Here is a 26,139-nt window from a genome sequence, read left to right as displayed (position 1 = left end):
AGGGTGGGGGCACAGGGCGAGGGGCGCAGGGCGAGGGGCGCAGGGCGAGGGGCGCAGGGCGAGGGGCGCAGGGCGAGGGGCGAGGGGCGCAGGGCGAGAGAGACGCAGAGAGAGAGAGAGAGAGACGCAGAGAGAGAGAGAGAGAGACGCAGAGAGAGAGAGAGAGAGACGCAGAGAGAGAGAGAGAGACGGAGAGAGAGAGAGAGAGAGACGCAGAGAGAGAGAGACGCAGAGAGAGAGACGCAGAGAGAGAGACGCAGAGAGAGAGAGAGACGCAGAGAGAGAGAGAGAGACGCAGAGAGAGAGAGACGCAGAGAGAGAGAGACGCAGAGAGAGAGAGACGCAGAGAGAGAGAGACGCAGAGAGAGAGAGACGCAGAGAGAGAGAGACGCAGAGAGAGAGAGACGCAGAGAGAGAGAGACGCAGAGAGAGAGAGACGCAGAGAGAGAGAGACGCAGAGAGAGAGAGACGCAGAGAGAGAGAGACGCAGAGAGAGAGGCGCAGAGAGAGAGAGGCGCAGAGAGAGAGAGACGCAGAGAGAGAGACAGAGAGACACAGAGAGACGCAGAGAGAGAGACAGAGAGACACAGAGAGAGAGAGACAGAGAAAGCGAGAGACGGAGGGAGAGCGAGAGACGGAGGGAGAGCGAGAGACGGAGGGAGAGCGAGAGACGGAGGGAGAGCGAGAGACGGAGGGAGAGCGAGAGACGGAGGGAGAGCGAGAGACGGAGGGAGAGCGAGAGACGGAGGGAGAGCGAGAGACGGAGGGAGAGCGAGAGACGGAGGGAGAGCGAGAGACGGAGGGAGAGCGAGAGACGGAGGGAGAGCGAGAGACGGAGGGAGAGCGAGAGACGGAGGGAGAGCGAGAGACGGAGGGAGAGCGAGAGACGGAGGGAGAGCGAGAGACGGAGGGAGAGCGAGAGACGGAGGGAGAGCGAGAGACGGAGGGAGAGCGAGAGACGGAGGGAGAGCGAGAGACGGAGGGAGAGCGAGAGACGGAGGGAGAGCGAGAGACGGAGGGAGAGCGAGAGACGGAGGGAGAGCGAGAGACGGAGGGAGAGCGAGAGACGGAGGGAGAGCGAGAGACGGAGGGAGAGCGAGAGACGGAGGGAGAGCGAGAGACGGAGGGAGAGCGAGAGACGGAGGGAGAGCGAGAGACGGAGGGAGAGCGAGAGACGGAGGGAGAGCGAGAGACGGAGGGAGAGCGAGAGACGGAGGGAGAGCGAGAGACGGAGGGAGAGCGAGAGACGGAGGGAGAGCGAGAGACGGAGGGAGAGCGAGAGACGGAGGGAGAGCGAGAGACGGAGGGAGAGCGAGAGACGGAGGGAGAGCGAGAGACGGAGGGAGAGCGAGAGACGGAGGGAGAGCGAGAGACGGAGGGAGAGCGAGAGACGGAGGGAGAGCGAGAGACGGAGGGAGAGCGAGAGACGGAGGGAGAGCGAGAGACGGAGGGAGAGCGAGAGACGGAGGGAGAGCGAGAGACGGAGGGAGAGCGAGAGACGGAGGGAGAGCGAGAGACGGAGGGAGAGCGAGAGACGGAGGGAGAGCGAGAGACGGAGGGAGAGCGAGAGACGGAGGGAGAGCGAGAGACGGAGGGAGAGCGAGAGACGGAGGGAGAGCGAGAGACGGAGGGAGAGCGAGAGACGGAGGGAGAGCGAGAGACGGAGGGAGAGCGAGAGACGGAGGGAGAGCGAGAGACGGAGGGAGAGCGAGAGACGGAGGGAGAGCGAGAGACGGAGGGAGAGCGAGAGACGGAGGGAGAGCGAGAGACGGAGGGAGAGCGAGAGACGGAGGGAGAGCGAGAGACGGAGGGAGAGCGAGAGACGGAGGGAGAGCGAGAGACGGAGGGAGAGCGAGAGACGGAGGGAGAGCGAGAGACGGAGGGAGAGCGAGAGACGGAGGGAGAGCGAGAGACGGAGGGAGAGCGAGAGACGGAGGGAGAGCGAGAGACGGAGGGAGAGCGAGAGACGGAGGGAGAGCGAGAGACGGAGGGAGAGCGAGAGACGGAGGGAGAGCGAGAGACGGAGGGAGAGCGAGAGACGGAGGGAGAGCGAGAGACGGAGGGAGAGCGAGAGACGGAGGGAGAGCGAGAGACGGAGGGAGAGCGAGAGACGGAGGGAGAGCGAGAGACGGAGGGAGAGCGAGAGACGGAGGGAGAGCGAGAGACGGAGGGAGAGCGAGAGACGGAGGGAGAGCGAGAGACGGAGGGAGAGCGAGAGACGGAGGGAGAGCGAGAGACGGAGGGAGAGCGAGAGACGGAGGGAGAGCGAGAGACGGAGGGAGAGCGAGAGACGGAGGGAGAGCGAGAGACGGAGGGAGAGCGAGAGACGGAGGGAGAGCGAGAGACGGAGGGAGAGCGAGAGACGGAGGGAGAGCGAGAGACGGAGGGAGAGCGAGAGACGGAGGGAGAGCGAGAGACGGAGGGAGAGCGAGAGACGGAGGGAGAGCGAGAGACGGAGGGAGAGCGAGAGACGGAGGGAGAGCGAGAGACGGAGGGAGAGCGAGAGACGGAGGGAGAGCGAGAGACGGAGGGAGAGCGAGAGACGGAGGGAGAGCGAGAGACGGAGGGAGAGCGAGAGACGGAGGGAGAGCGAGAGACGGAGGGAGAGCGAGAGACGGAGGGAGAGCGAGAGACGGAGGGAGAGCGAGAGACGGAGGGAGAGCGAGAGACGGAGGGAGAGCGAGAGACGGAGGGAGAGCGAGAGACGGAGGGAGAGCGAGAGACGGAGGGAGAGCGAGAGACGGAGGGAGAGCGAGAGACGGAGGGAGAGCGAGAGACGGAGGGAGAGCGAGAGACGGAGGGAGAGCGAGAGACGGAGGGAGAGCGAGAGACGGAGGGAGAGCGAGAGACGGAGGGAGAGCGAGAGACGGAGGGAGAGCGAGAGACGGAGGGAGAGCGAGAGACGGAGGGAGAGCGAGAGACGGAGGGAGAGCGAGAGACGGAGGGAGAGCGAGAGACGGAGGGAGAGCGAGAGACGGAGGGAGAGCGAGAGACGGAGGGAGAGCGAGAGACGGAGGGAGAGCGAGAGACGGAGGGAGAGCGAGAGACGGAGGGAGAGCGAGAGACGGAGGGAGAGCGAGAGACGGAGGGAGAGCGAGAGACGGAGGGAGAGCGAGAGACGGAGGGAGAGCGAGAGACGGAGGGAGAGCGAGAGACGGAGGGAGAGCGAGAGACGGAGGGAGAGCGAGAGACGGAGGGAGAGCGAGAGACGGAGGGAGAGCGAGAGACGGAGGGAGAGCGAGAGACGGAGGGAGAGACGGAGGGAGAGCGAGAGACGGAGGGAGAGCGAGAGACGGAGGGAGAGCGAGAGACGGAGGGAGAGCGAGAGACGGAGGGAGAGAGAGAGACGGAGGGAGAGAGAGAGAGACGGAGGGAGAGAGAGAGAGACGGAGGAGAGAGAGAGAGACGGAGGGAGAGAGAGAGAGACGGAGGGAGAGAGAGAGAGACGGAGGGAGAGAGAGAGACGGAGGGAGAGCGAGAGACGGAGGGAGAGCGAGAGACGGAGGGAGAGCGAGAGACGGAGGGAGAGCGAGAGACGGAGGGAGAGCGAGAGACGGAGGGGAGAGCGAGAGACGGAGGGAGAGCGAGAGACGGAGGGAGAGCGAGAGACGGAGGGAGAGCGAGAGACGGAGGGAGAGCGAGAGACGGAGGGAGAGCGAGAGACGGAGGGAGAGCGAGAGACGGAGGGAGAGCGAGAGACGGAGGGAGAGCGAGAGACGGAGGGAGAGCGAGAGACGGAGGGAGAGCGAGAGACGGAGGGAGAGCGAGAGACGGAGGGAGAGCGAGAGACGGAGGGAGAGCGAGAGACGGAGGGAGAGCGAGAGACGGAGGGAGAGCGAGAGACGGAGGGAGAGCGAGAGACGGAGGGAGAGCGAGAGACGGAGGGAGAGCGAGAGACGGAGGGAGAGCGAGAGACGGAGGGAGAGCGAGAGACGGAGGGAGAGCGAGAGACGGAGGGAGAGCGAGAGACGGAGGGAGAGCGAGAGACGGAGGGAGAGCGAGAGACGGAGGGAGAGCGAGAGACGGAGGGAGAGCGAGAGACGGAGGGAGAGCGAGAGACGGAGGGAGAGCGAGAGACGGAGGGAGAGCGAGAGACGGAGGGAGAGCGAGAGACGGAGGGAGAGCGAGAGACGGAGGGAGAGAGAGAGAGACGGAGGGAGAGAGAGAGAGACGGAGGGAGAGAGAGAGAGACGGAGGGAGAGAGAGAGACGGAGGGAGAGAGAGAGACGGAGGGAGAGAGAGAGACGGAGGGAGAGAGAGAGACGGAGGGAGAGAGAGAGACGGAGGGAGAGAGAGAGACGGAGAGAGAGAGACGAGAGGAGAGAGAGAGAGAGAGACGGAGGGAGAGAGAGAGACGGAGGGAGAGAGAGAGACGGAGGGAGAGAGAGAGACGGAGGGAGAGAGAGAGACGGAGGGAGAGAGAGAGACGGAGGGAGAGAGAGAGAGACGGAGGGAGAGAGAGAGAGACGGAGGGAGAGAGAGAGAGACGGAGGGAGAGAGAGAGACGGAGGGAGAGAGAGAGACGGAAAACATGAACATCATCTTAAAGGTATTGCACAGGCCTCAGCCCTGGCTCTGCACTCTCGCTTCTCAGTCCGTGGGTTTAAGTCCCACCTTGGAGACTGGAGCACAAAATGCCACTGACAGTCCCATTACTGCAGTATTGAGGGAATGCTGCACCGTTGTGAGGTTCCCGAGGACCATTGGCATCTCTCCCTTCTTTGAGAGAGAGAGAGAGAGAGCTGACTGGCGGTGATTTAACCGAAGGGTCACCACACCTCAGACGACGGGTACGGTCGAGAAGCCGGGGTGCCCTAATGGATAACCTCAGCCGGTGCGGGGATTGAACCCGCGCTGTTGGCGTCACTTCGCATCATAAACCTGCCGTCCAGCCCACTGAGCTAACCGACCCCTCCGCATTTCACAAAGCACAGTGACGCAGAAATACAGAACTAACAGATTGCTACATCACTATGTAAAGACGAGGGCCCGTCATTAAACGAACCAGTGTTCTCACTTCACGATTTCCACTTTCAATAACTTACTTTCTCTGCTCCATTTCTTTCTGCTTCTGCTCCTTGCTGTGCACATATGCAGTTGGGTCAAAGCGGGGTTGTCGGGTTCCTAAAGAGAGGAAAGCCGGTGAGAACGAGAATAATTTGGTGACACCCTAAAACTCTGTTCCGTAATGACATTGAGCATCCTAACGTCGCCTTTCTCAAACTCGAGGGTGCTGTCATTCTTCGGTTGATTAGTAATCGCAATGGCACACTTCAGAAAATTGGACTGAAACACATTGACAGGGCCAGAGAGAAGGGAGCTTCCACTGCATCTAAACCTGGCCTGGGGGGAAATGGACCACACATTCACAGGAGGCCCACAATGATTGTGTTCCGATCTTTGGGCGGCACGGTGGTTAACACTGTTGCTTCACAGCGCCAGGGACCCGGGTTCGATTCCCGGCTTGGGTCACTGACTGTGCGGAGTCTGCACGTTCTCCCCGCGTCTGCGTGGGTTTCCTCCGGGGGCTCCGGTTTCCTCCCACAGGTCCCGAAAGACGTGCTTGTTAGGTGAATTGGACATTCTGAATTCTCCTCAGTGTACTCGAACAGGCGCCGGAGTGTGGCGACTAGGGGCTTTTCACGGTAACTTCATTGCAGTGTTAATGTAAGCCTACTTGTGACACTAATAAAGATTATTATTAAATGCTTATTCCCACCATCATAAACTCAGATTTTGCTGAGGGGAGGTGGAATATGGGGGCTGTTAAAACAATCCTCAACTAAAAACTGCAAATAGTTCCAGGCATCGCCGTTATGTTTTAAAAAAATAAATTTAGAGAGGCCAATAATTTTTTCCAATTAAGGGGCAATTTAGCGTGGCCAATCCACCTACCCTGCACATCTTTGGGTTGTGGGGGTGAAACCCACGCAGACACGGGGGAGAATGTGCAAACTCCACACAGAGCCGGGATCGAACCTGGGACCTCGGCACCGTGAGACAGCAGGGCTAACCCTCTGCGCCACCCTGTCATTACCGTTATGTTAATAGTCTGTAGAAGCTGGTTTCCTCCTTACAGCAGATTTGATAGAGGCATTTGAGTTTGGATCGAGTAAATAAAGGAATAAAGGGAGGCAGTTTCCAATGGCTGAATAACGAGAGGATACAAGGCAATACAACCAGAGCAACTTGAGAACGTTGTTAGGATTAGAAAAAAAAGGTGGTTAGAATTAGGAATGCACAGCCGAGAGATGGTGCAGACAGATTCATTGTTACTCTTCAAAACTGGATAAATGTTTGAAGGATAAGGAATGACAGCGGCATGAGGATGGAGCAGGAGAGCGTGAGGAACAGGATTGCTCGTCGCGAGGGCCAGCACAGACAATGGGCAGAATGGCCTCCTCCTGTGCCCCATCATTCCGTGATTCCCGCCTGACGGGCGAGCGTTTTTCTCTTTTGGGATAAACCGTACCTGTTGGAGAGGGAGAGAGTCGGAGGACGCGGCAGCGATTCCCCTGCTGGCTCTCCCTGGAAGAGGAGCGCTCCCCTCTCGCGGAACGTCGCCCACCGGCCGCTTCTCTCCCTGGACGTGGACCGCTCCCTCTCTCGGGGCCCTGACCACTGCTTGTTCCTTTCCCGCGAGGCCGGGTGGCTGTCCGAGTCTGCCCTGGTCTGGGAATGCCGGCCTCCGGAGCCGAGGTTTAAACTCGATCGGTTCTGTGGCGAGGGCCCATCGGAGTCAGGCGGCTGAAAGTAAAAAGCAGATCATCAGGTGGGCAAGATGTGGGGGGTGAGAGAGGGAGGATATCTTTAAAATGTGTAGCTGCAAACAGTGGGAACACTGGGATCCAATATAACATCCTACGGTGCTTTAAAGGAGCATTCACATGCAGAACAGCGCAGTGGAGGTCACAGATACGAAGCAAAGTGGAATTTATAATCTTTATTGGTGTCACAAGTAGGCTTACATTAACTCTGCAATGAAGTTACTGTGAAAATCCCAAGTCGCCACACTCCGCCGCCTGTTCGGGTACACAAGAGGGAGAATTCAGAATGTCTAATTCACCGAACAGCACGTCTTTCGGACTAGTGGGAGGAAACCGGAGCACCGGGAGGAAACCCACGCAGACACTGGGAGAACGTGCAGACTCCGCACAGACAGTGACCCAAGCCGGGAATTGAACCCAGGTCCCTGGCGCTGTGAAGCAACAGTGCTAACCACTGTGCTACCGTGCCGCCCGTGCTTTACAAAACTCAATTTGGCTGAATGAGTCCTTTTTGGCTGCACTGACTCAATGGCCTGAATGGTCACCTTCTGATGTTGTAAATGTACTAAATAGCAACTCGCTGAGCATCCTTCGCCAGCGCCTTCCAAACCTGTGACCTCTACCACCTGGAAATGAAATGAAATGTAAATCGCTTATTGTCACAAGTAGGCTTCAAATGAAGTTACTGTGAAAAGCCCCTAGTCGCCACATTCCGACGCCTGTTCGGGGAGGCTGGTACGGGAATTGAACCGAGCTGCTGGCCTGCATTGGTCTGCTTTAAAAGCCAGCGATTTAGCCCAGTGTGCTAAACCAGCCCCTCAGGCTGGTGGAAGGACGAAGGCAGCAGACACAGGCGAACCCCCCCCCCCGCCCCCCGAGCCCCGCACCATCCTGACTTGGAAATATATCGGCCGTTCCTTCACCCTCGCCGGGTTAAAATCTTGGAACCTCCCTAACAGCACTGTGGGTGTACCTACACCACAGGGACTGTCTCGGTTCAAGAAGGCAGCTCACCACCACCATCTGAAGGGGCAATTGCCAGCCAGCGAATCCCACATCCTATGAACAAATACAATTTTAAAACTATGAACAAGCTCGGGCAGCGACAGCGAGAAGCTATCCGCTCATCTCAGCATTACAGTCAGGCACAGTCTAACCCTTGCCCAATGGTCGACGAGTCCATCGAGGTGCTTTTCCCCTCCCTAGTCCAGGGGTTTGGGGGAATCATTTCTTCGTCAAGGGATCAGCTAACCCAGCGGGGATGTGGGAATCAGCAGGCAGGGGTAACCTGGATATACGCTCGTGTATTCTGTCACCAACTCACCCCCGTTTGTACAAGCTCAGCTCAGTGTTCAGGCTCTTCATTCGCACCTTGAGTTTCCGCTCCGATGCCTTCAGCTCTTCCAGCTGAGAAGTAAAATAAAGGGGGGGGGGGGGGGGGGGGGGGGAGAGAGAGAGAGAGAGAGAGAGAGAGAGAGAAGAGAGAAGATTAAAAAATCAGCGATATGGAAAAAAACCGAGCAGACAGGGTTAAGAAGAGATTTGATAGAGATGCTCAAAATCAGGAAGGGTTTTGACGGAGAGGATAAGGAGAACCTTTCCTGGGGACTTCCGGTTGCGGCGATGCACTGCTAAGCCGCACGTTTCGGCAGCTCCCGTTCTAACGGACTTTTGGGTTCTTTTCGGGAGCCCCAACGGAAATTTTTTCAGACCAAACCCAGTGTGGGGTGACGAAGGGAGGTGTCGCCCCGGGTGTGTATGGAAAGGACCAGTGGCAGTGGCCAGATTGCGAAGGAACCTTTGGAGCAGCGGCAGAGAAGAGAAGGAAGAAGCAAGATGGCGGCGGATGGAGGCCAGACGACATGGGGACCGGACCAGCAGGAATTCCTCCGACGATGTGTGGAGGAACTAAAGAAAGAGGTTACTGTCTGTGCGGAGTCTGCACGTTCTCCCCGTGTCTGCGTGGGTTTCCTCCGGGTGCTCCGGTTTCCTCCCACAGTCCAAAGATGTGCAGGTTAGGTGGATTGGCCATGATAAATTGCCCTTAGTGTCCAAAATTGCCCTTAATGTTGGGTGGAGTTACTGTGTGATAGGGATAGGGTGGAGGTGTGGGCTTGGGTAGGGTGCTCTTTCCAAGGGTCAGTGCAGACTCGATGGGCCGAATGACCTCTTTCTGCACCGTGAATTCTATGAAAACACACAGTTACAAGTCAACTCACTCCTTGCAACATAGTCAAACTCCACCAGAGTTAGGGAGGAGCGAGAGGGGACAGAGATCAGAATAATCACAAAGGTGAATTGTTTTTTTAAACATTGCAAATCGGTCAGACTGACAAGTGATTAAAGCTGAATAGCACTAGTGGTTTACCTACACCACATGGACTGCAACAGTTTGAGGGCAATTAGGGACGGGCAGTAAATACAAACATACAAATTACGATGAGGCCACTCTGCCCCTCGAGCCTGCTCCACCATTCAATAAAATCACGACTGATCTGATTGAAACTTCCGACCTACATTCCCGCCGATCCCCGATCGATAACCTTTCACCCCCTTAGAACAAAGAAAGGTTCAGCACAGGAACAGGCCCTTCGGCCCTCCAAGCCTATGCCGCCCGCCTAAACTAAAATCTTCTACACTTCCTGGGTCCGTATCCCTCTATTCCCATCCTATTCATGTATTTGTCAAGATGCCCCTTAAATGTCACTATCGTCCCGGCTTCCACCACCTCCTCCGGCAGCGAGTTCCAGGCACCCACTACTCTCTGTGTAAAAAAACTTACCTCGTACATCTCCTCTGAACCTTGCCCCTTGCACCTTAAACCTATGCCCCCTAGTAATTGACCCCTCTACCCTGGGAAAAAGCCTCTGACTATCCACTCGGTCTATGCCCCTCATAATTTTGTAGACGTCTATCAGGTCGCCCCTCAACCTCCGTCGTTCCAGTGAGAACACACCGGGTTTATTCAGCCGCTCCTCATAGCTAATGCCCTCCATACCAGGCAACATTCTGGTAAATCTCTTCTGCACCCTCTCTAAAGCCTCCACGTCCTTCTGGTAGTGTGGCGACCAGAATTGAACACTATACTCCAAGTGTGGCCTAACTATGGTTCTATACAGCTGCAACATGACTGGCCAATTTTTATACTCAATGCCCCGGCCAATGAAGGCAAGCATGCCGTATGCCTTCTTGACTACCTTCTCCACCTGTGTTGCCCCTTTCAAGTGACCAGTGGACCTGTTAACCTTTCACTCCCTTCTTCATCAGGAATCTATCCAGCTCTGCCTTAAAAATATTCAAAGACTCTGCTCTCACCATCTTTTGAGGAAGTGAGTGGCAAAGATTCACGACCCTCTGAGAGAAATAAATTCTCCTCATCTCGGTCCTAAAAGAGCGACCCCTTATTTTTATACAGCAACCCCGAGTTCTAGATTCTCTGACAAGAGGTACCTTCCTCTCCACATCCGCCCTGTCATAAAAATGATGAGGTAGAGTGGGAAGAAGCCCACGTGGCGCGCGGACACTGGCACGGATCAATTGGGTCAAGTTTGTGCTGCATGTTCTGTACAGTAAATATAAAGAAGGTAATTCACTGTGTGTGTTCTAACCTTCCCTATGTGTGCTTGACAGGTTAGCGTAAAGGGAGTTTTACTCTGCCCCCAACCTAAGCTTTGGCTGACCAGGAGGTGAAGTGAATCAGACTAATTGCAGAATAGTGACAAGCATTAGGAGGCCCTTCAGCCCATTCTGTCTGTTCCAGCTCTCCCAAAAGAACAATTCACCCAGCGTCACTGCCCTGCCTTTTCCCTGGAGCCCTGAAATGAGTTCCTCTTCAGATAATGATCCAATTACATTTTGAAAGCCACAATGAGTCTAACCTTCACACTCCCAGGCAGTGCATTCCGGATCCTAACCACTCACTGCGTGTAAAAAAATGTTTTTAAGTGTTTCATGTCACTGTTGCTACGTTTGTGTTTGGGAACACCTCTCATGCAAGCCTTTGAAATATACCTCCGTTCCTTCACTGCTACTGGGTTTTGGGGAAGGCGGTGGCATAGTGGAATTCTCATGCACAACTCGTCCAGAGGCCCCAGGTTCAAATGCCACTATGGCAGATGACGTAGTTTGAATTCAATAAAAACCTGGAATTAAAATGAAGCACTGTAAACTATTGCCGATTGCCGAAACAATCCATCCGGTTCACTAATATCCTTGAGGGAAGGGAATCTGCCAGGGCGGCGCAGCGGCTAGCACTGCTGCCTCACAGTGCCGAGGACCCGGGTTCAATCCCGAACCCGGGGCACTGTCCGCGTGGAGTCTGCACATTCTCCCCGCGTCTGCGTGGGTCTCACCCCCACAGTCCAAAGACATGCAGGTTAGGTGGATTGGCCACGTGAAATTGGGGGGAAAAAAACCATAATTGGGTCCTTACCTGGTCTGGGCTAAATCTGACTCCAGATCTAGTGGTTGACTCTCAAATGCCCTCTGTGGTGGAGGGCAATGAATTCTGGCCAAGCATCCCGTAAATTAATTATATATTTTTTTTTAAACTGGAACTCCCTCCCTAACAGCACTGTGGATGTACCTACATCACATGAACTGCAGCGGCTCAAGGTGGTGACTCACCAATACCTTCTTCAGGGCAATTAGGGGTAGTCAATAAAAGTGCTGCCAAGTCAGTGATTCTTGCGTCTCATGAACAAATAAAAAATAAATAATCATAGAATTTACAGTGCAGAAGGAGGCCATTCGGCCCATCGAGTCTGCACCGGCCCTTGGAAAGAGCACCCCACCGAAGCCCGCGTATGCACCCTATCCCCGTAACCCAGTAACCCCCACTTAACATTTTTTGGACACTAATGGCAATTTATCACGGCCAATCCACCTAACCTGCACATCTTTGGACTGTGGGAGGAAACCGGAGCACCCGGAGGAAACCCACGCAGACACGTGGAGAACGTGCAGACTCGCACAGACTGTGACCCAAGCCGGGAATCGAACCTGGGACCATGGAGCTGTGAAGCAATTGTGCTAACCACTATGCTGCCGTGCTGCCCCCCACTATGGTACCGTGCTGCCCTGAATCTTAATCAATGCCCTCTGATTCCCAATCTTTCCATTAATGGACATCAATTTCTCCCATCGACTCTGTCCAGACCCCTCACGATTTTGAACATCAAATCTCCTCTCAATCTTCTCTTCTCCGAGAAAAATAGCCAACTTCTCAATCTATCTACTTTTTAAAACTAAATTTAGAGTACCCAATTCTTTTTTTTTCAGATTAAGGGGCAATTTAGCGTGGCCAATCCACCTACCCTGCACATCTTTGGGTTGTGGGAGCGAAACACACGCAGACACGGGGAGAACGTGCAAACTCCACACGGACAGTGACCCAGAGCCGGGATCGAACACGGGTCCTCGGTGCCATGAGGCAGCAGCGCTAAACATTGCGCCACCGTGCTGCCCTCAATCTATCTACTTAATGGACGTTCCTCATCCCTGGAATCATTTTCGGGAATCTTTTCTGCACTCTCTCGAAGGCCTTCATATCCTTCCTAAAATGTGGTGCCAGAACTGGTGTAACAATCCAGCTGAGGCTCAACTAGTGTTTTCTTCACGTGACTTTGGGTGACGTTTAGGGGGGGAAACGGCGGTAGTGTTTTGGTCGCCACACTACCAGAAGGATGTGGAGGGTTTGGAGAAGGTGCAGAGGAGGTTTACCAGGATGTTGCCTGGCTTGGAGGGTGTTAGCTATGCAGAGAGGCTGAACAGACGCGGACTGTTTTCATTAGCACGACGGAGGGTGAGGGGCGACCTGATAAAGATCTACAAGGTTATGAGGGGCATGGGTAGAGTTGATAGGCAGGCACTCTTCCTCAGGGTGGAGGGGTCAGTCACCAGGGGGCATAGGTTTAAGGTCTATGGGGCAAAGTTTAGAGGAGATGTGCGAGGCAGGTTTTTTTTTTTTTACACAGAGGGTGGTGAGTGTCTGGAATGCGTTGCCAGGGGAGGTTGTGGAAGCAGATACATTAACGCCGTTCAAAAGGCATCTCGACAAATACATGGATAGGATGAGTACAGAGGGATACGGTGCAAGGAAATGCTGCGGGTTTTGGTCAAGGGTGGTATTGTGACTGGTACAGGCTTGGAGGGCCTGTTCCTGTGCTGTATTGTTCTTTGATTCGCTTCCAGTCCCAACTCCTCACTCCCAATGAATAAAATTTAATAGGTGAAAAATCTCAATCCCGAGGTGAAAACTTAACAGACAAGGCTCTGCAGTATCCATTGTCAACATAAATGCTGCTGTCCTTACTCCATTAGCTGAAATCTCACCTCATCCAAGACCTGCCGGTAATCTTGGTTCCGTTTATTTGTTGCTCTTTGATTTTTCGTTTTCTCCTTCATCAGCTCCTCCTCCAAGCTTTGAATGATCTTCTTCAGGATTTTCACCTCTTTGGATGTGGATGCCGTGCTGGAGAGTTTCATCTGCTCCTGGAGCTGCAAAATCATAACCTCCAGCTCCTGTTTCTCCTGCAGCAACTTCTCAAACCTGAGGGGCACACCGAGGAACGATTGCACAGTGCTGAAAAGACAGCCGCGCCACCGAAGCTTGCCGTCTCGCGCTCATCGGGACAAATGCAGGAATGCCAAATTTCAAACAATCGCAACAATTTGGACTGCAGGATACATGGGAGCGCATTGGTTGGCAAGCCAACTCTGATTGGCTGAGGTATTGCCATGGGAAAGCAACAGGAAACTATTGGCTCCCCAATCTCCAGGATAATTCAAAAAGGCAGAAGGTTTGAACATAGTCCTTTTGTCTGCAGAGAACAAGACTCTTTTTATGAATGTATGTCACTTCGAGCCAGCCGAAATGAGCCACATTAGGAGCTTTATTGATCACCTTGAATTGGGTGAAGTACAGCTATTAGTGCACTCAGGATTGTTCAGTGGGTGCTGCCCAATTGCAGGAATCACATCTTATGGTAGATGCTTTGATTTGGGTTATGTTCACATATGCTGGGCAGCACGGCGGCGTAGTGGTTAGCACTGCTGCCTCACGGTGCCACGGTCCCAGGTTCGATCCCGGCCACGGGTGGAGTTGGCGTGCGTTTCCTCCGGGTGCTCCGGTTTCCTCCCACAAGTCCAAAGATGTGGTCAGGTGGATTAGCCGTGCTAAATTGCCCCTCAAGTGTCACAAAGATGTGCAGGTTGGGTTACGTAGGGGGGTAGGGTGGACGAGTGAGCCGAGGCAGGGTGCTCTTTCGGAGGGTGGGTGCAGACCCGATGCGCCAAATGGCCTCCTTCTGCACGGTAGGGATTCCATCGATTCTAGGCAGAGTTCATTCTTTCAAAGCCACAGATGAATACTGATAAAGGAGGGAGAATGGGCTAATAAAAAGTAGTCAACATGGGGTTGATCCATTTTGGCTGTAAAAAAAAAACAGTAATTATCCTCGGAATAGAGGTTGGCTTGTTGTGGTGGGAGAAAAAGAGGGCAATTAGGAATGGCAATAAATGCGAGATCTGCCCTTGTCCCAGGAATAAATATAATACATAAATGAAAAAAAAGTACTATTTGTTACAACAATGTAGATTAAAATTATGAAAGGATTGGAAATGGTAGCTAAAAGCAGCCTGTTCTCAGTAGTTGGGTGGTCAAGCACAAGAGATTAGGTATATGGAGGTTTAGGGCGGCGCAGTGGCTAGCACAGCTGCCTCGCGCCGCTGAGGACCCGGGTTCGATCCCGGGTCACTGTGCGTGTGGAGTTTGCACATTCTCTCCGTGTCTTCGTGGGTCTCACCCCCACAACCCAAAGATGTGCAGGGTAGGTGAATTGGCCACGCTAAATTGCCCCTTAATTGGAAAAAGTAAATTGGGCACTCTCAATTTATTAAAACAAATAAAAATTTATGAGGTTTAGAAGGTGCAAGATAAGGGTTTTTTTAGGGTTGGGCAATGAGGCAGAAATTAGGTCAACGTCCAATATTACGTAGGGTAAAGCGAAAGTGTTAAAGGGGTATGGATTGAGCAGCGGAGCACCAGCAGGGGACAGTTGTGCCATGTTTGGCATATTGTAATTTCTAAGTACGGACAAGGGTCGAAGGCCTCCGCTTGAGGTCCCTGAGCACGAGCCAAATTCTGGCTGCGTGCCGTCGTAATACTACCTCGAGGAGAGTGGAGACTCTGCTTGTAGTGGGGAATGTTATGTATATAGTGTCAATGCCGAGAGGTGGGCAGGGACGTGACCAAATGAAATTTGGGGAGGTGGCTGGAGTGGAGCAGTGGGGAGGGAAAAAAAAGAGACTCACTCTGCTCTCAGCCGCCTGAGCTCGGAGTCGCGGTAATCCTTGCCCTGCTTCGATCTCGCCGAGGCGAGATCCTCCTTCAGTCCTCGGATTATTTTCTGGAGGGCGACTGGATCTGGCTTCCCTGCGTACGGTAGCGGCAGCGGGTAGTGTATTCTGCAGACATCAGAAAGAAGGATCAGAGAGAGAGGCAGCTTCGATCATTTCAATCTTTGAAATTCTCTACTCCAGTGGGTGGGGGGTGGGAGTGAGGGGGCTGGGTCCGACTAACTTTTGATTGACAAGGGAGTCAATGGTTATGGGGGATCAGAGAGGAGAGTGGATGTGAGTCCACAAACAGATCAACCATGATATTATGGGCGGCACGGTGGCACAGCGGTTAGCATAGCTGCCTCACAGCTCCAGGGTTCAATTCCGGCCTCGGACGACTGTGTGGAGTTTGCACGTTCTCCCCGTGTCTGCGTGGGTTTCCTGCGGGTGCTCCGGTTTCCTCCCACAGTCCAAAAATATGCAGGTTAGGCGGATTGGCCAAGCTAAACTTCCCCTTAGTGTCCAAAGATGTGAAGGTGAGGTGGGGTTGCGGGATTCGAGTGAGGGCTGGGCCTAGTAGGGTACTCTTTCAGAGGGTCGGTGCAGATTCAATGGGCCGAATAGCCTTCAGCTGCACTGCAGAAACTATGCGATGAACTGAATGAGGCCAGGCTCGAGGAACCAATGGTCTTGTCCTATTTCTCGTGATTTTAGGTTCACCGTTTGGGGTCAGACAGTGCAAGGACGGCTCGTTTCCTTTCCCGAAAGGAATCAGTTGGGTTAAGATAATCCATCAGTTTTGTGGCCATATTGAAATTGATGCTGCTTTTCGTATTCCAGATTCCACCATGATGGAAGTTTGAATTTACATTCCCCCACCCCTCCGGGGGTGAGAAGCTGTTTCTGGAACGGAGCAGGGGACAGAGGAGGGCTAGCGTTGCCTAATCTGTGTGGGTACTACTGGGCTGCCAATGTGGCGATGATACGCAAGTGGGTAATGGGAGGGGGAGGGGGCAGCATGGAAGAGACTGGAGATGGCGTCCTGTGTGGGCACGAACCGGAGAGCGCTGGTGACGGCATCGCTGCCACTCCGCCTACAAGGTACACCACGTGGTTGGCGGCGACCCTCAAAATTTGGGGGCAGTGGAGATGCCACAGGGGGGAGACAGAGGCTTCGGTGTGGTCCCCGATCAGAGAGAACCATCGGTTTGTCCGGGGAAAATGGATGGGGGGTTCCTGAGCTGGCACAGGGCAGGTATTAGAAGGATGGGGGACCTGTTTATAGATGGAACGTTTGCGAGCCTTGGGGCGTTGGAGGAAAAATTCGGGCTCCCCCCTGGAAATGCCTTCAGGTACATGCAGGTAAGGGCATTTGTAAGACGGCAGGTGAGGGAGTTCCCACTGCTTCCAGCATTCAGGATCCACAATAGGGTGCTCTCAGCAGTGTGGGTTGGAGAAGGCAAGGTCTCGGCGATCTACCAGGAGATGCAGGAGGAGGAGGAGGCCTCGGTGGAGGAGCTGAAAGGTAAATGGGAGGAGGAGCTGGGGGAGAAGATAGACGAGGGTACGTGGGCGGACGCCCTGGGTAGGGTAAATTCTTCCTCCTCTTGCACCAGGCTTAGCCTGATACAATTTAAGGTTCTGCACAGGGCGCACATGACTGGGGCAAGGCTGAGTCGTTTTTTGGAGTGGAGGACAGGTGTGAGAGGTGTTCGGGGAGCCCAGCAAATCATGCCCACATGTTCTGGGCGTGCCCAGCGCTGGATGGGTTCTGGAGGGGCGTTGCGGGGACGGTGTCTAAGGTGGTAAACACCCGGGTTAAGCCGGGGCTGGGGGATCGCACTATTTGGGGTATCGACGAGCCGGGAGTGCAGGAGGTGAAAGAAGCCGGTATTCTGCCTTTGCGTCCCTGGTAGCCCGGCGGAGGACTCTGCTACAGTGGAAGGATGCGAGGCCCCCAAGCGTGGAAGCCTGGATCAGCGACATGGCAGGGTTCATTAAATTGGAGGGGGTAAAATTTGCCTTAAGACGATCTGTGCAAGGTTCTTCAGGCGGTGGCAACCGTTTCCTAGACTTTCTAGCGGAGCGTTAGGAGGAGGTCAGCAGCAGCAACCCAGGGAGGGGGGGGGGTACTTTGTGTTTACTACTGTGTTTATCATTTAATGGGGGGCTTGTATATTGGGAGAATACGTGACATAGCTATAAGATGTTTATTTATGTGTTCTGTTTTTTTTCTTTTTTAAAAAGAATTTACATTTCCCCGAGTTATTAGTGCAAGGCACTGGGTTACCAATGGTTAAGATGATAGAGGGTGAATTCTCCGCCGGCCAGATACTCCGTTCCGCCGCTAGCCCATCCCTGCCCACGGGTTTCCCAGCGATGTGGCGTAGCTACAATGGAAATCCCATTGGCCAGCAGCGGGAACGCAGAATCCCGCTGCAGACGGCGCCCCTCCGAGGACCACGCAGCAGGGGGGGGGGGGGGGGGGGGGGGGGGGGGGGAGGAGGATCCACCCCAGTGAAATCACAAAGAATCAAACTCAGGGGACATGAAGTTTCAACGATGCGGAAGTTGACAACCATTCCCACCGGCAGAATAGCAAATCCCATTAGAACGATGTCTGCGGGTAAGCCGGAATTCCGCAACGGCAACTCTGGATTAGCCGGACTTGCCTACGCTTGCCATGTGACCCTCCTGACCAATCAGAGCAGGAGTTAGGCCGCACAAGAGCGCACAATCACAGAGTGCGGGGCAAGCCATCATGTGACATCAAGATCTCCTTGTAAAGAGAAGTGCTAAAACCTGCGAGGACGGCCAAACATGTGAGAAAGTCGAAAGTGCTGTTAATGTACGGAAAGAAGGTGAAGCTGATATGGCGAGTGGAAAACCACGTCACGAGGTGGAAAGCACTCAACTCAAAGGGGCGGGATCATGTTTGTCGCATAAGTACAGTGGTTAGCACTGCTGCCTCACGCCGTCAGGGACCCTGGTTCGATTCCGACCTCGGGTGACTGTGCGAGTCTGCACGTTCTCCCCGTGTGTGTGTGTTTCCTCCGGGTGCTCCGTTCCCCCCCCCCCCCCAACCACCCCACAGTCCCAAAGATGTGCAGGTTAGGTGGACTGGGCGTGCCAAATTGCTCCTTTGTGTCCAAACGGTTAGGTGGTGCCACAGAGAATTGGACGGGGGTGTGGGCCTAGGTTAGGGTGCTCTTTCGCAGGGTCAGTACAGTCCCGATGTGCTGAATGGCCTCCTTCTGCACTGCAGGGATTCTCTGATATCGAGCGGCACAGGGAAACATTCCTATGGGAATGGAGCCTCCTTCGAATTTGGAATCCAGAGCCCCTGGGGTTTGACGCATCGAGATTTTGCTGTACAACCTTTCAGCATATTTTCCCAGCTCAATGGAAGTTGAACAAACGGGGTTTATTCTCAGAGGTTCTGCTGCTGATTATGCCGTAAATCCCGGCAATGAAATAAAATAATCATTACGCTGTTACATTAACCTGATAACAGTAGCGTCATTCTTTCGTCAGCGTTTTTAAGACCATAGATCGCAATAGATTGACTTGCAAACATTTGTCGTCCGTCATCCCCCCCATCCCCCCGCAGGCTGTAGCGATGTTAAATTGTAATAGTTGAAGGTTGGATACTGCGCATCTAAATAGAAAACTTTCCGGATAGCCCTCTTGTGTGAGATTTGTGCAAAGAGTTAGGAGTATAAGAATGGAAATAACGAAAGACAATTTGGCAAGGGCTGAATCAGTGGATCATCAAATGCAGCTCACTGTTCGAGACATCAGGTAAGACGGCTGCTGTGCGGATACCATCACGGCACTTTTCACTTTCAGTTAGACAATTAACTGAAAAAGGGTTAGTGCTGCTCTGCCAAACAAACATATGTTGTAACCTTGAAAACAAACCCTTAATATTCATGCTGTGTCAAACCCAATTAATGCTGCGATACTGGATCTGTGAACTATGTTTAAGTAAGCACGCTAGCACGGTGCGCGCAGTGGTTCGCACTCCTGCCTCACGGCGCCGAGGTCCCCAGGTTCGATCCCGGCCCCGGGTCACTGTCCGTGTGGAGTTTGCACATTCTCCCAGTGTCTGCGTGGGTTTCGCCCCCCACAACCCAAAGATGTGCAGGGCAGGTGAGTTGGCCACGCTAAATTGCCCCTCAATTGGAAAAAAGTACAACTGGGTACTTTAAATTTATTTTCTTTTGAAAGCACGCTAACACTGAACATTAGCAACAATCACCAGATATGAGCGAGTTACATAAAGCTATTTTGTATTTAATGAAAAATGAAATGAAAATGGCTTATTGTCACAAGTAGGCTTCAAATGAAGTTACTGTGAAAAGCCCTAGTCGCCACATTCCGGCGCCTGTTCAGGGAGGCTGTTACGGGAATTGAACCGTGCTGCTGGCCTGCCTGGGTCTGCTTTAAAAAGCCAGCGATTTAGCCCTGTGCTAAACCAGCCCCAATCTCCCTTCCGAGTGGTTCAGTCTGAGCTATCCTCATGCTGAGCACCAGCTGGGCATTTCTCCTGGTCGGTTGGTTTTTTGTGGGCGTTGAGTTCCACCAGGCCGCAAGGAAAATTCTGGAACTTGGCTGACAAATCCCGACGAGGGAGTGACCCCGCTCACCTGTCAAACTCCACCGAGTAAATGAGGATGAGGTAGCGTTTGGCGTTGAGCGCCCCCGACTTTGGGGGCGGCGCGTGCCTCATTGCAACGCCGGCTTTCCGGTTTCTCAGCAACTCCAGGTCGGAGTAGGTCAGCAGGTCGAGGGTCACCGATTCGCTGCTCTGAAACAAGATAAACAAACTCAATGGCGTGCTGCGGTCAGCCTTCCTGCGCCCTGCCCCGCAGAGCACCGGGAATAACCATGGGGTTCCTCCGGCGGTTTCCGGTTTCCTCTCGCAGTCTAAAGACGGGCAGGTTAGGCGGGGTTACGGGGATAGGGCGGGGGTGTGGGCCTGGGTGGGGTGCTCTCTCAGAGAGTCAGCGCAGCCACGGTGCATCTATTCTAGAATGATATAATTTACAGTGCAGAAGGAGGCCATTTGGCCCATCGGGTCTGCACCAGCCCTTGGAAAGAGCACATTACGTCTCCACCCTATCCCCGTAACACAGAAACCCCACCTGACCGTTTTTGGGAAACAAAGGGAACATTTATCACGGCCAATTCACCGAACCTGCACGTCTTTTGGACTGTGGGAGGAAACGGGAGGACCCGGAGGAAACCCACGCAGACACGGGTGCAAACTCCATACAAGCAGTGACCTGAGGCCGAATTGGACCTGGGACCCTGGAGCTGTGAGACAGCAGTGCTAACCCACCGCGCCGCCCTTAAATGGTGTCCAGACTATCCAGGGGCTGGGAGAACGCCACGATCTGTTTGTTTCCTATGTCTCTCCCCACCCCCGCGCCCCCCCCCCTCCCCACCCCCCGCCCCACCCCCCCCCACCCCCGCCCCCCCCTCCCCCCCCACCCCCGCCCCCCCCTCCCCCCCCACCCCCCGCCCCCCCCCCCCGCCCCCCCCTCCCCCCCCACCCCCCCCCCCACCCCGCCCCCGCCCCCCCCCCCACCCCCGCCCCCCCCCTCCCCCCCCACCCCCCCCCACCCCGCCCCCCACCCCCCCTCCCCCCCGCCCCCCCCCCTCCCCCACCCCCCAACCCCCCCCACCCCCGCCCCGCCCCCCCCACCCTCCCCCCCCCCCCCCTTATTTGGAAAAAATGAATTGGGTACTCTAAATTTATAAAAAACAAAATAATCTTTATCGTCACAAGTAGGCTTACATTAACACTGCAATGCCCCTTGTGAAGAGGACCACGAATATGAGGACGGCACGGCAGCACAGTGGTTAGCACTGCTGCTTCACAGCGCCAGGGACCCGCGTTCGATTCCCGGCTTGGGTCACTGTCTGTGCGGAGTCTGCACGTTCTCCCCGTGTCTGCCTGGGTTTGCTCCGGTTTCCTCCCATAAGTCCCGAAAGATGTGCTTGTTAGGTGAATTGGAAACTCTGAATTCTCCCTCCGTGTACCCGAACACCGGAATGTGGCGACTCGGGGATTTTCACAATAACTTCATTGCGGTGTTAATGTAAACCTACTTGTGACACTAATAGAAGATTATGAAACTGGAAAATGCTTAAAACCAAACCGAATCAGAATTTTGCCAAAAACCTACGCCGTATATATCTATTTCTAAAAGAATGGATCCATAAAAATTACTCATCGACCGAGGATTACACTTACGCAAGCCCCGATGTTAAGTTGGCCAAGCTGATAGAGGAACAGAAACAAACTCTGATTCCAACCGATTCAAAAGCAAGCTTATAAAACGTTATTGTAATGCAGACTCCACCGATTGCTGAAACAGGGTAGAGTGAAATATCAGCCATGCCTTAGTGGGCAGCACTTTTGTCAAGTCGGAGGGTTTGTGGGTTCCGAGTCCCACCTCAGGGGACTTAGCAGCACCAAGAGACGATTGAGGCCAACACTCATCGTTTAGGCGTGACGTTAAACCGGGGGACCCCCTGCCCTCGGAGGAGGATGTCAAAGGTCCCCGCTGCACTATTTTGAAGAGGAGCAGGACAGTTCTCCCCCGCGCCCTGGCCAATATTCATCCCGTCAACATCGCGGAAACTAGATTATTTATGGGAGCTTGCTGTGCATGAATTTGCTGATATTTTTTCGACAATGCAGCAGGGACCACACTTCAAGAGTGCCCCGTTGCGGAGAAAGGACAAAATGAGAACCGGAGGCTCGATGTGAAGGCGGGATTTCTCATCGTACTTTCTGTTCAGCAACACGATCAGGAGGTAGGAGGGGAGCATTCGGAGGTATGACTTGAGTCATGCCTGGAGTCGGGCTTAGAATGGTGCAGAACAGACACCAGCTACAGACATTTCTCCATCAAACCAGACAGTACCTTTGTGATGGCCGACTCCAACATGTTGCAGAAGATCGAGAACTGCTTGAAGTTTCCAGTTTTATGAGTGACATCCTCAATGTCTGCAGAGCAGAGAGAGAAGAGGGACAGAGTCGATTCAGGGTCTGCCCCCACACCCCACCTCCTTCCCCCACCCCCCCCCCACCACCCCCTTCCCCCCGCTCCAACCCCATGCCGACCCCCAATCCCCCCACCCCATCCCACCCCCAATCCCCCCACCACATCCACTCCCACCCCACACACCCACCCCCATCCCACACCCAATCCCCCCACCCCATCCACTCCCACCCCACCCCACACACCCCCACCCCCATCCCACACCCAATCCCCCCTCCCCCACCCCACACCCAATCCCCCCTCCCCACACCCAATCCCCCTTGAGGAGATTGTAATGAGCCAGAAGACACAGGAGCAGAAGTTGGTCATTCGGCCATCGACTCAGCTCTGCCATTCAATGAGATCGTGACTGATCTGATGTGATAATCCTCACGTCCACTTTCCTGCCTTATCCCCATAACCCTCGATTCCCTCGCTGATGAAAAATCTGTCTCAGCCTGGAACACACTTAGCGACCCAGCCTCTACGGCTCTCTGCAGTAAATAATTCCACAGATTCACCCCCCTCTGAGGGAAGAAATTCCTCCTCATCTCTGTCTGAAATGGGCCACCCCTCACTGAGATTCTGCCCTCTGGTCCTAGACTCTCCCACAAGGGGAAACAACCTCTCAGCATCGACCCTGTCAAACCCCCCTGAGAATCCGAGATGTCTCAATAAGGTCGCCTCTCATTCGTCTAAACTCCAATAAGTACAGGTTTTACCTACTCAACCTCTCCTTATAAGAAAATACCTCTATATCCAGGATCGACCAAGTGAACCTTCTCTGGTTTGCCTACAATACCAATATATCTTCCCTTAGATGAGGGGACCAAAATTGTTCAGAGTATTCCAGAAGTGGTCCAACCACCTTCTTGAACGGTTGCAGGCCATGTCTGGACAGTGACTACAAGCAAAAAATCTTTCTATTAGTCATGTAACAGGCCCCCTTGCAGCAATCCTACTACCCACTGCACTGAGAGATCAACAATCTCAGCAGAGATAAGGCTGTGAACCTTGCTCAGTACAACGCTGAGACTGAGCATTCAGCCACTGGACTGTCAAAAGAGCTTGAAAAGTACAGCCTAGTGTCAAAAACGCCCCAAGCTAGGCATGGCTAAAGGTAGGAGAGGCAGACGGAAGACGACATTGGTCACAACGGGGACAGAGCAGCTTTGAACTTACACACAGCCTCAAATTCTCCTCGCCCACTGCTCAGACGTCAGCCGGTCCTCGACTTCCACCTCCAACACGTCCCCGGTCACCATCATCGTGACGATGTACTCAATCCCCCGGAAAACATAATCTGCTTGCACAGAAGAACCTCCTTCCATGGCACAGGTAGAGAAGCGCGACTGTACTCCAGGGCAAGGTGACAAGACCCAGGAAGCCTCAACAGAGGCAACGAGCAGTTAAATCTTTGAAGCTGCAGGTAACAAACTAAGTTACTTGAAATGGGATAAAATGGGATAAAACATTAAATATCACCAACATGCTGCCCCAGATTGCTTTTTCTGTTTGTTGTGTATACTGGGGGGTCCAGGTGGAACAGCCTCCTATATAGTACCTGTGCAACACTAGCATTTACTTGGTAATGTGGAAAATTGCACAGGTATGTCATGTCCAGAAGAAATAGGACAAATGCAACCCAGTCAATTACCGCCCCATCAGTCTACTCTCAGGATATCACTGCAGGAGTTCCTCAGGGTAGCAAAATAATTGCAGGGCTGCAGTTAAGGGCAGAAGAGTGGGACGAGCTAAATTGTTTTCGCAGAGGGCTAGCACAAGCTCGACAGGCCAAATGGCCTTCTCAATCGTCACCAAAGTGATGGAAGGAGTCATCAGTGCTATCAAACAGCACTTACTCAGCAATAACCTGCTCACGGACGCTCAGTTTGGGTTCCGCCAGGGTCACTCAGCTCCTGACCTCATTACAGCCTTGGTTCAAACGTAGACAAATAGTGCTGAATGCCAGAGGTGAGGTGAGAGTGACTGCCCTTGACATCAAGGCAGCATTTGACAGAGTATGGCGCCAAGGAGCCCTAGCTAAACTGGAGTCGACAGGAATCAGGGGGGAAAACTCTCCGCTGGTTGGAGTCATACCTGGCGCAAAGGAAGATGGTCGGTTGGAAGTCAATCATCTGAGCTCCAGGACATCACTGCAGGAGTTCCTCAGGGTAGCGCCCTGGGCCCAACCACCTTCAGACTCTTCATCCACGACCATCGCAAGGTGAGAAGTGGGGATGCCCACGGATGAACGCACAATGTTCAGCACGATTGGCGACTCGTCAGGCACGGAAGCGGTCCCCGCCCGTAGGCTGCAAGAGCTGGACAATAAATATCCAGGCTTGTGAGCAAATGCCAGGCCTTGACCATCTCTTGCAAAGATCGGGGGGGGGGGGGGGCACAGTGAGTTAGCACTGCTGCCTCACAGCGCCAGGGTCCCGGGTTCGATTCCCGGCCTGGGTCACTGTCTGGGCGGAATCTGCACGTTCTCCCCGTGTCTGCGTGGGTTTCCTCCGGGCGCTCCCCAGGAAATTTAGAGTACCCAATTCATTTCTTCCAATTAAGGGCCAATTTAACGTGGCCATTCCACCTACACGGGACATCTTTTGGGTTGTGGGGGGCGAAACCCACAGTCCAATGATGTGCAGGTGAGGTGGGGTGGTCATGATCAATTGCCCCTTGGGGATGGAGTGGTGGGTGCTCGATCAGAGGGTAGGTGCAGACTCGATGGGCTGCATAGCCTCTTCCTGCATTGTGTTGGGGGGGGGGGGGGGGGGGAGCTGCGATGCTCTAACCTGGACATTCATCACCATGGCTGAATCCTCCTGACCCACCACCATCGCATCCCTCCCCAAGACCCCATTTTACCCGAAGCCGAGCCGCAGCCGTCCTCCCTCCTCCTCCAACCGCCCGCCCTCCTCTGTCTCCAGGCGCCGAGAAGCCCGGGCTCCTGCCCAAGCGCAACCGAACCCGCCCATTGCCGGCGCGCGCACCCGCTCCGCCCCCCGTCGGCCCTGATTTGCCCGGCGGCCGACATCCGTGCCCGCCATTGGCCGCGTCCCACGTCAATCACGTTGGAGGCGCCAGCTTTTGGTTGACGCGTAGTTAGCAACCGGATGCACCACTGAGCGAATCAGAGAGGGGTGAGAGCGGAGAGACAACGTGATAAATCAAATTTCCTCAACTTATATTAAAAATGTAAATGGTAATGTAGTCAATAGATTATTTTGTTTCCTATTTACGTTGCGTTGCTTCGCCTGTTTGTGCCCATTTGTGAAATAGTAGCACTCATTGCATAATCCACCCCCTGTTGTGATTGGAAATGGCCTGGTCGCGGAGCGGGCGCTGCTGTGATAACGTCATCCCCCTGCGCCCCCAGGCCAGCTGTCAATCAAAGACCTGGGGCAGTTGGTTGTCCCTAGCAACCAGCAGATGCTGACATGTTCTTCTTGTAAGACTTCTTAATGTTCTCTCTCAGTTGCAAAGCCCCACCAAGGGTTTCCTGTCACCCCCCCCTTCCTCTGATTTTTGTTTAATTTGTAGTTTTTTGTTTCATTAATAATCATAATAATCTTTATTGTCACAAGTGGGCTTACATTAACACTGCAATGAAGTTACTGTGAAAAGCCCCTCGTCGCCACATTCCGGCGCCTGTTCGGGTACACAGAGGGAGAATTCAGAATGTCCAATTCACCCAACAAGCACGTCTTTCGGGACTTCTGGGAGGAAACCGGAGCACCCGGAGGAAACCCACGCAGACACGGGGAGGACGTGCAGACTCCGCGCAGACAGTGACCCAAGCCGGGAATCGAACCTGGGACCCTGGCGCTGTGAAGCAACAGTGCTAACCACTGTGCTACCGTGCTGCCCACAGGTAGAGATCAGCCATGATCTGATTGAATGGCAGAGCAGGATCGAAGGTCTGAATTGGCGACTTCTGCTCCTAATTCCTGTGAGCCCCACGGGGAGATCAA

The 26,139-nt window shown here is 54.2% G+C and overlaps 1 protein-coding gene across 1 annotated transcript in view; it reads right to left on the bottom strand.

The window, feature by feature from the left end:
* The window catches only part of ccdc61 (coiled-coil domain containing 61), a 38,478-nt gene extending 13,330 nt beyond the window's left edge, over positions 1-25,148 (bottom strand). The window contains 12 exon segments of the mRNA XM_072490053.1: positions 5,046-5,124; positions 6,473-6,545; positions 6,547-6,734; positions 6,737-6,747; positions 8,092-8,174; positions 13,101-13,317; positions 15,081-15,233; positions 19,757-19,917; positions 22,046-22,128; positions 23,345-23,366; positions 23,368-23,585; positions 25,034-25,148. Of these exon segments, the coding sequence (XP_072346154.1) occupies positions 5,046-5,124; positions 6,473-6,545; positions 6,547-6,734; positions 6,737-6,747; positions 8,092-8,174; positions 13,101-13,317; positions 15,081-15,233; positions 19,757-19,917; positions 22,046-22,128; positions 23,345-23,366; positions 23,368-23,493 (1,196 nt within the window). The 5' untranslated portion in view covers positions 23,494-23,585; positions 25,034-25,148.
* Between the last annotated feature and the right edge of the window lie 991 nt (positions 25,149-26,139).

The sequence above is a fragment of the Scyliorhinus torazame genome, chromosome 25 (genome assembly GCF_047496885.1).
Source record: "Scyliorhinus torazame isolate Kashiwa2021f chromosome 25, sScyTor2.1, whole genome shotgun sequence".
NCBI classification, from domain to species: Eukaryota; Metazoa; Chordata; class Chondrichthyes; order Carcharhiniformes; family Scyliorhinidae; genus Scyliorhinus; species Scyliorhinus torazame.
The sequence above is the reverse complement of the archived record's forward strand: the minus strand, read 5'-3'. Positions and strand labels throughout refer to the sequence as shown.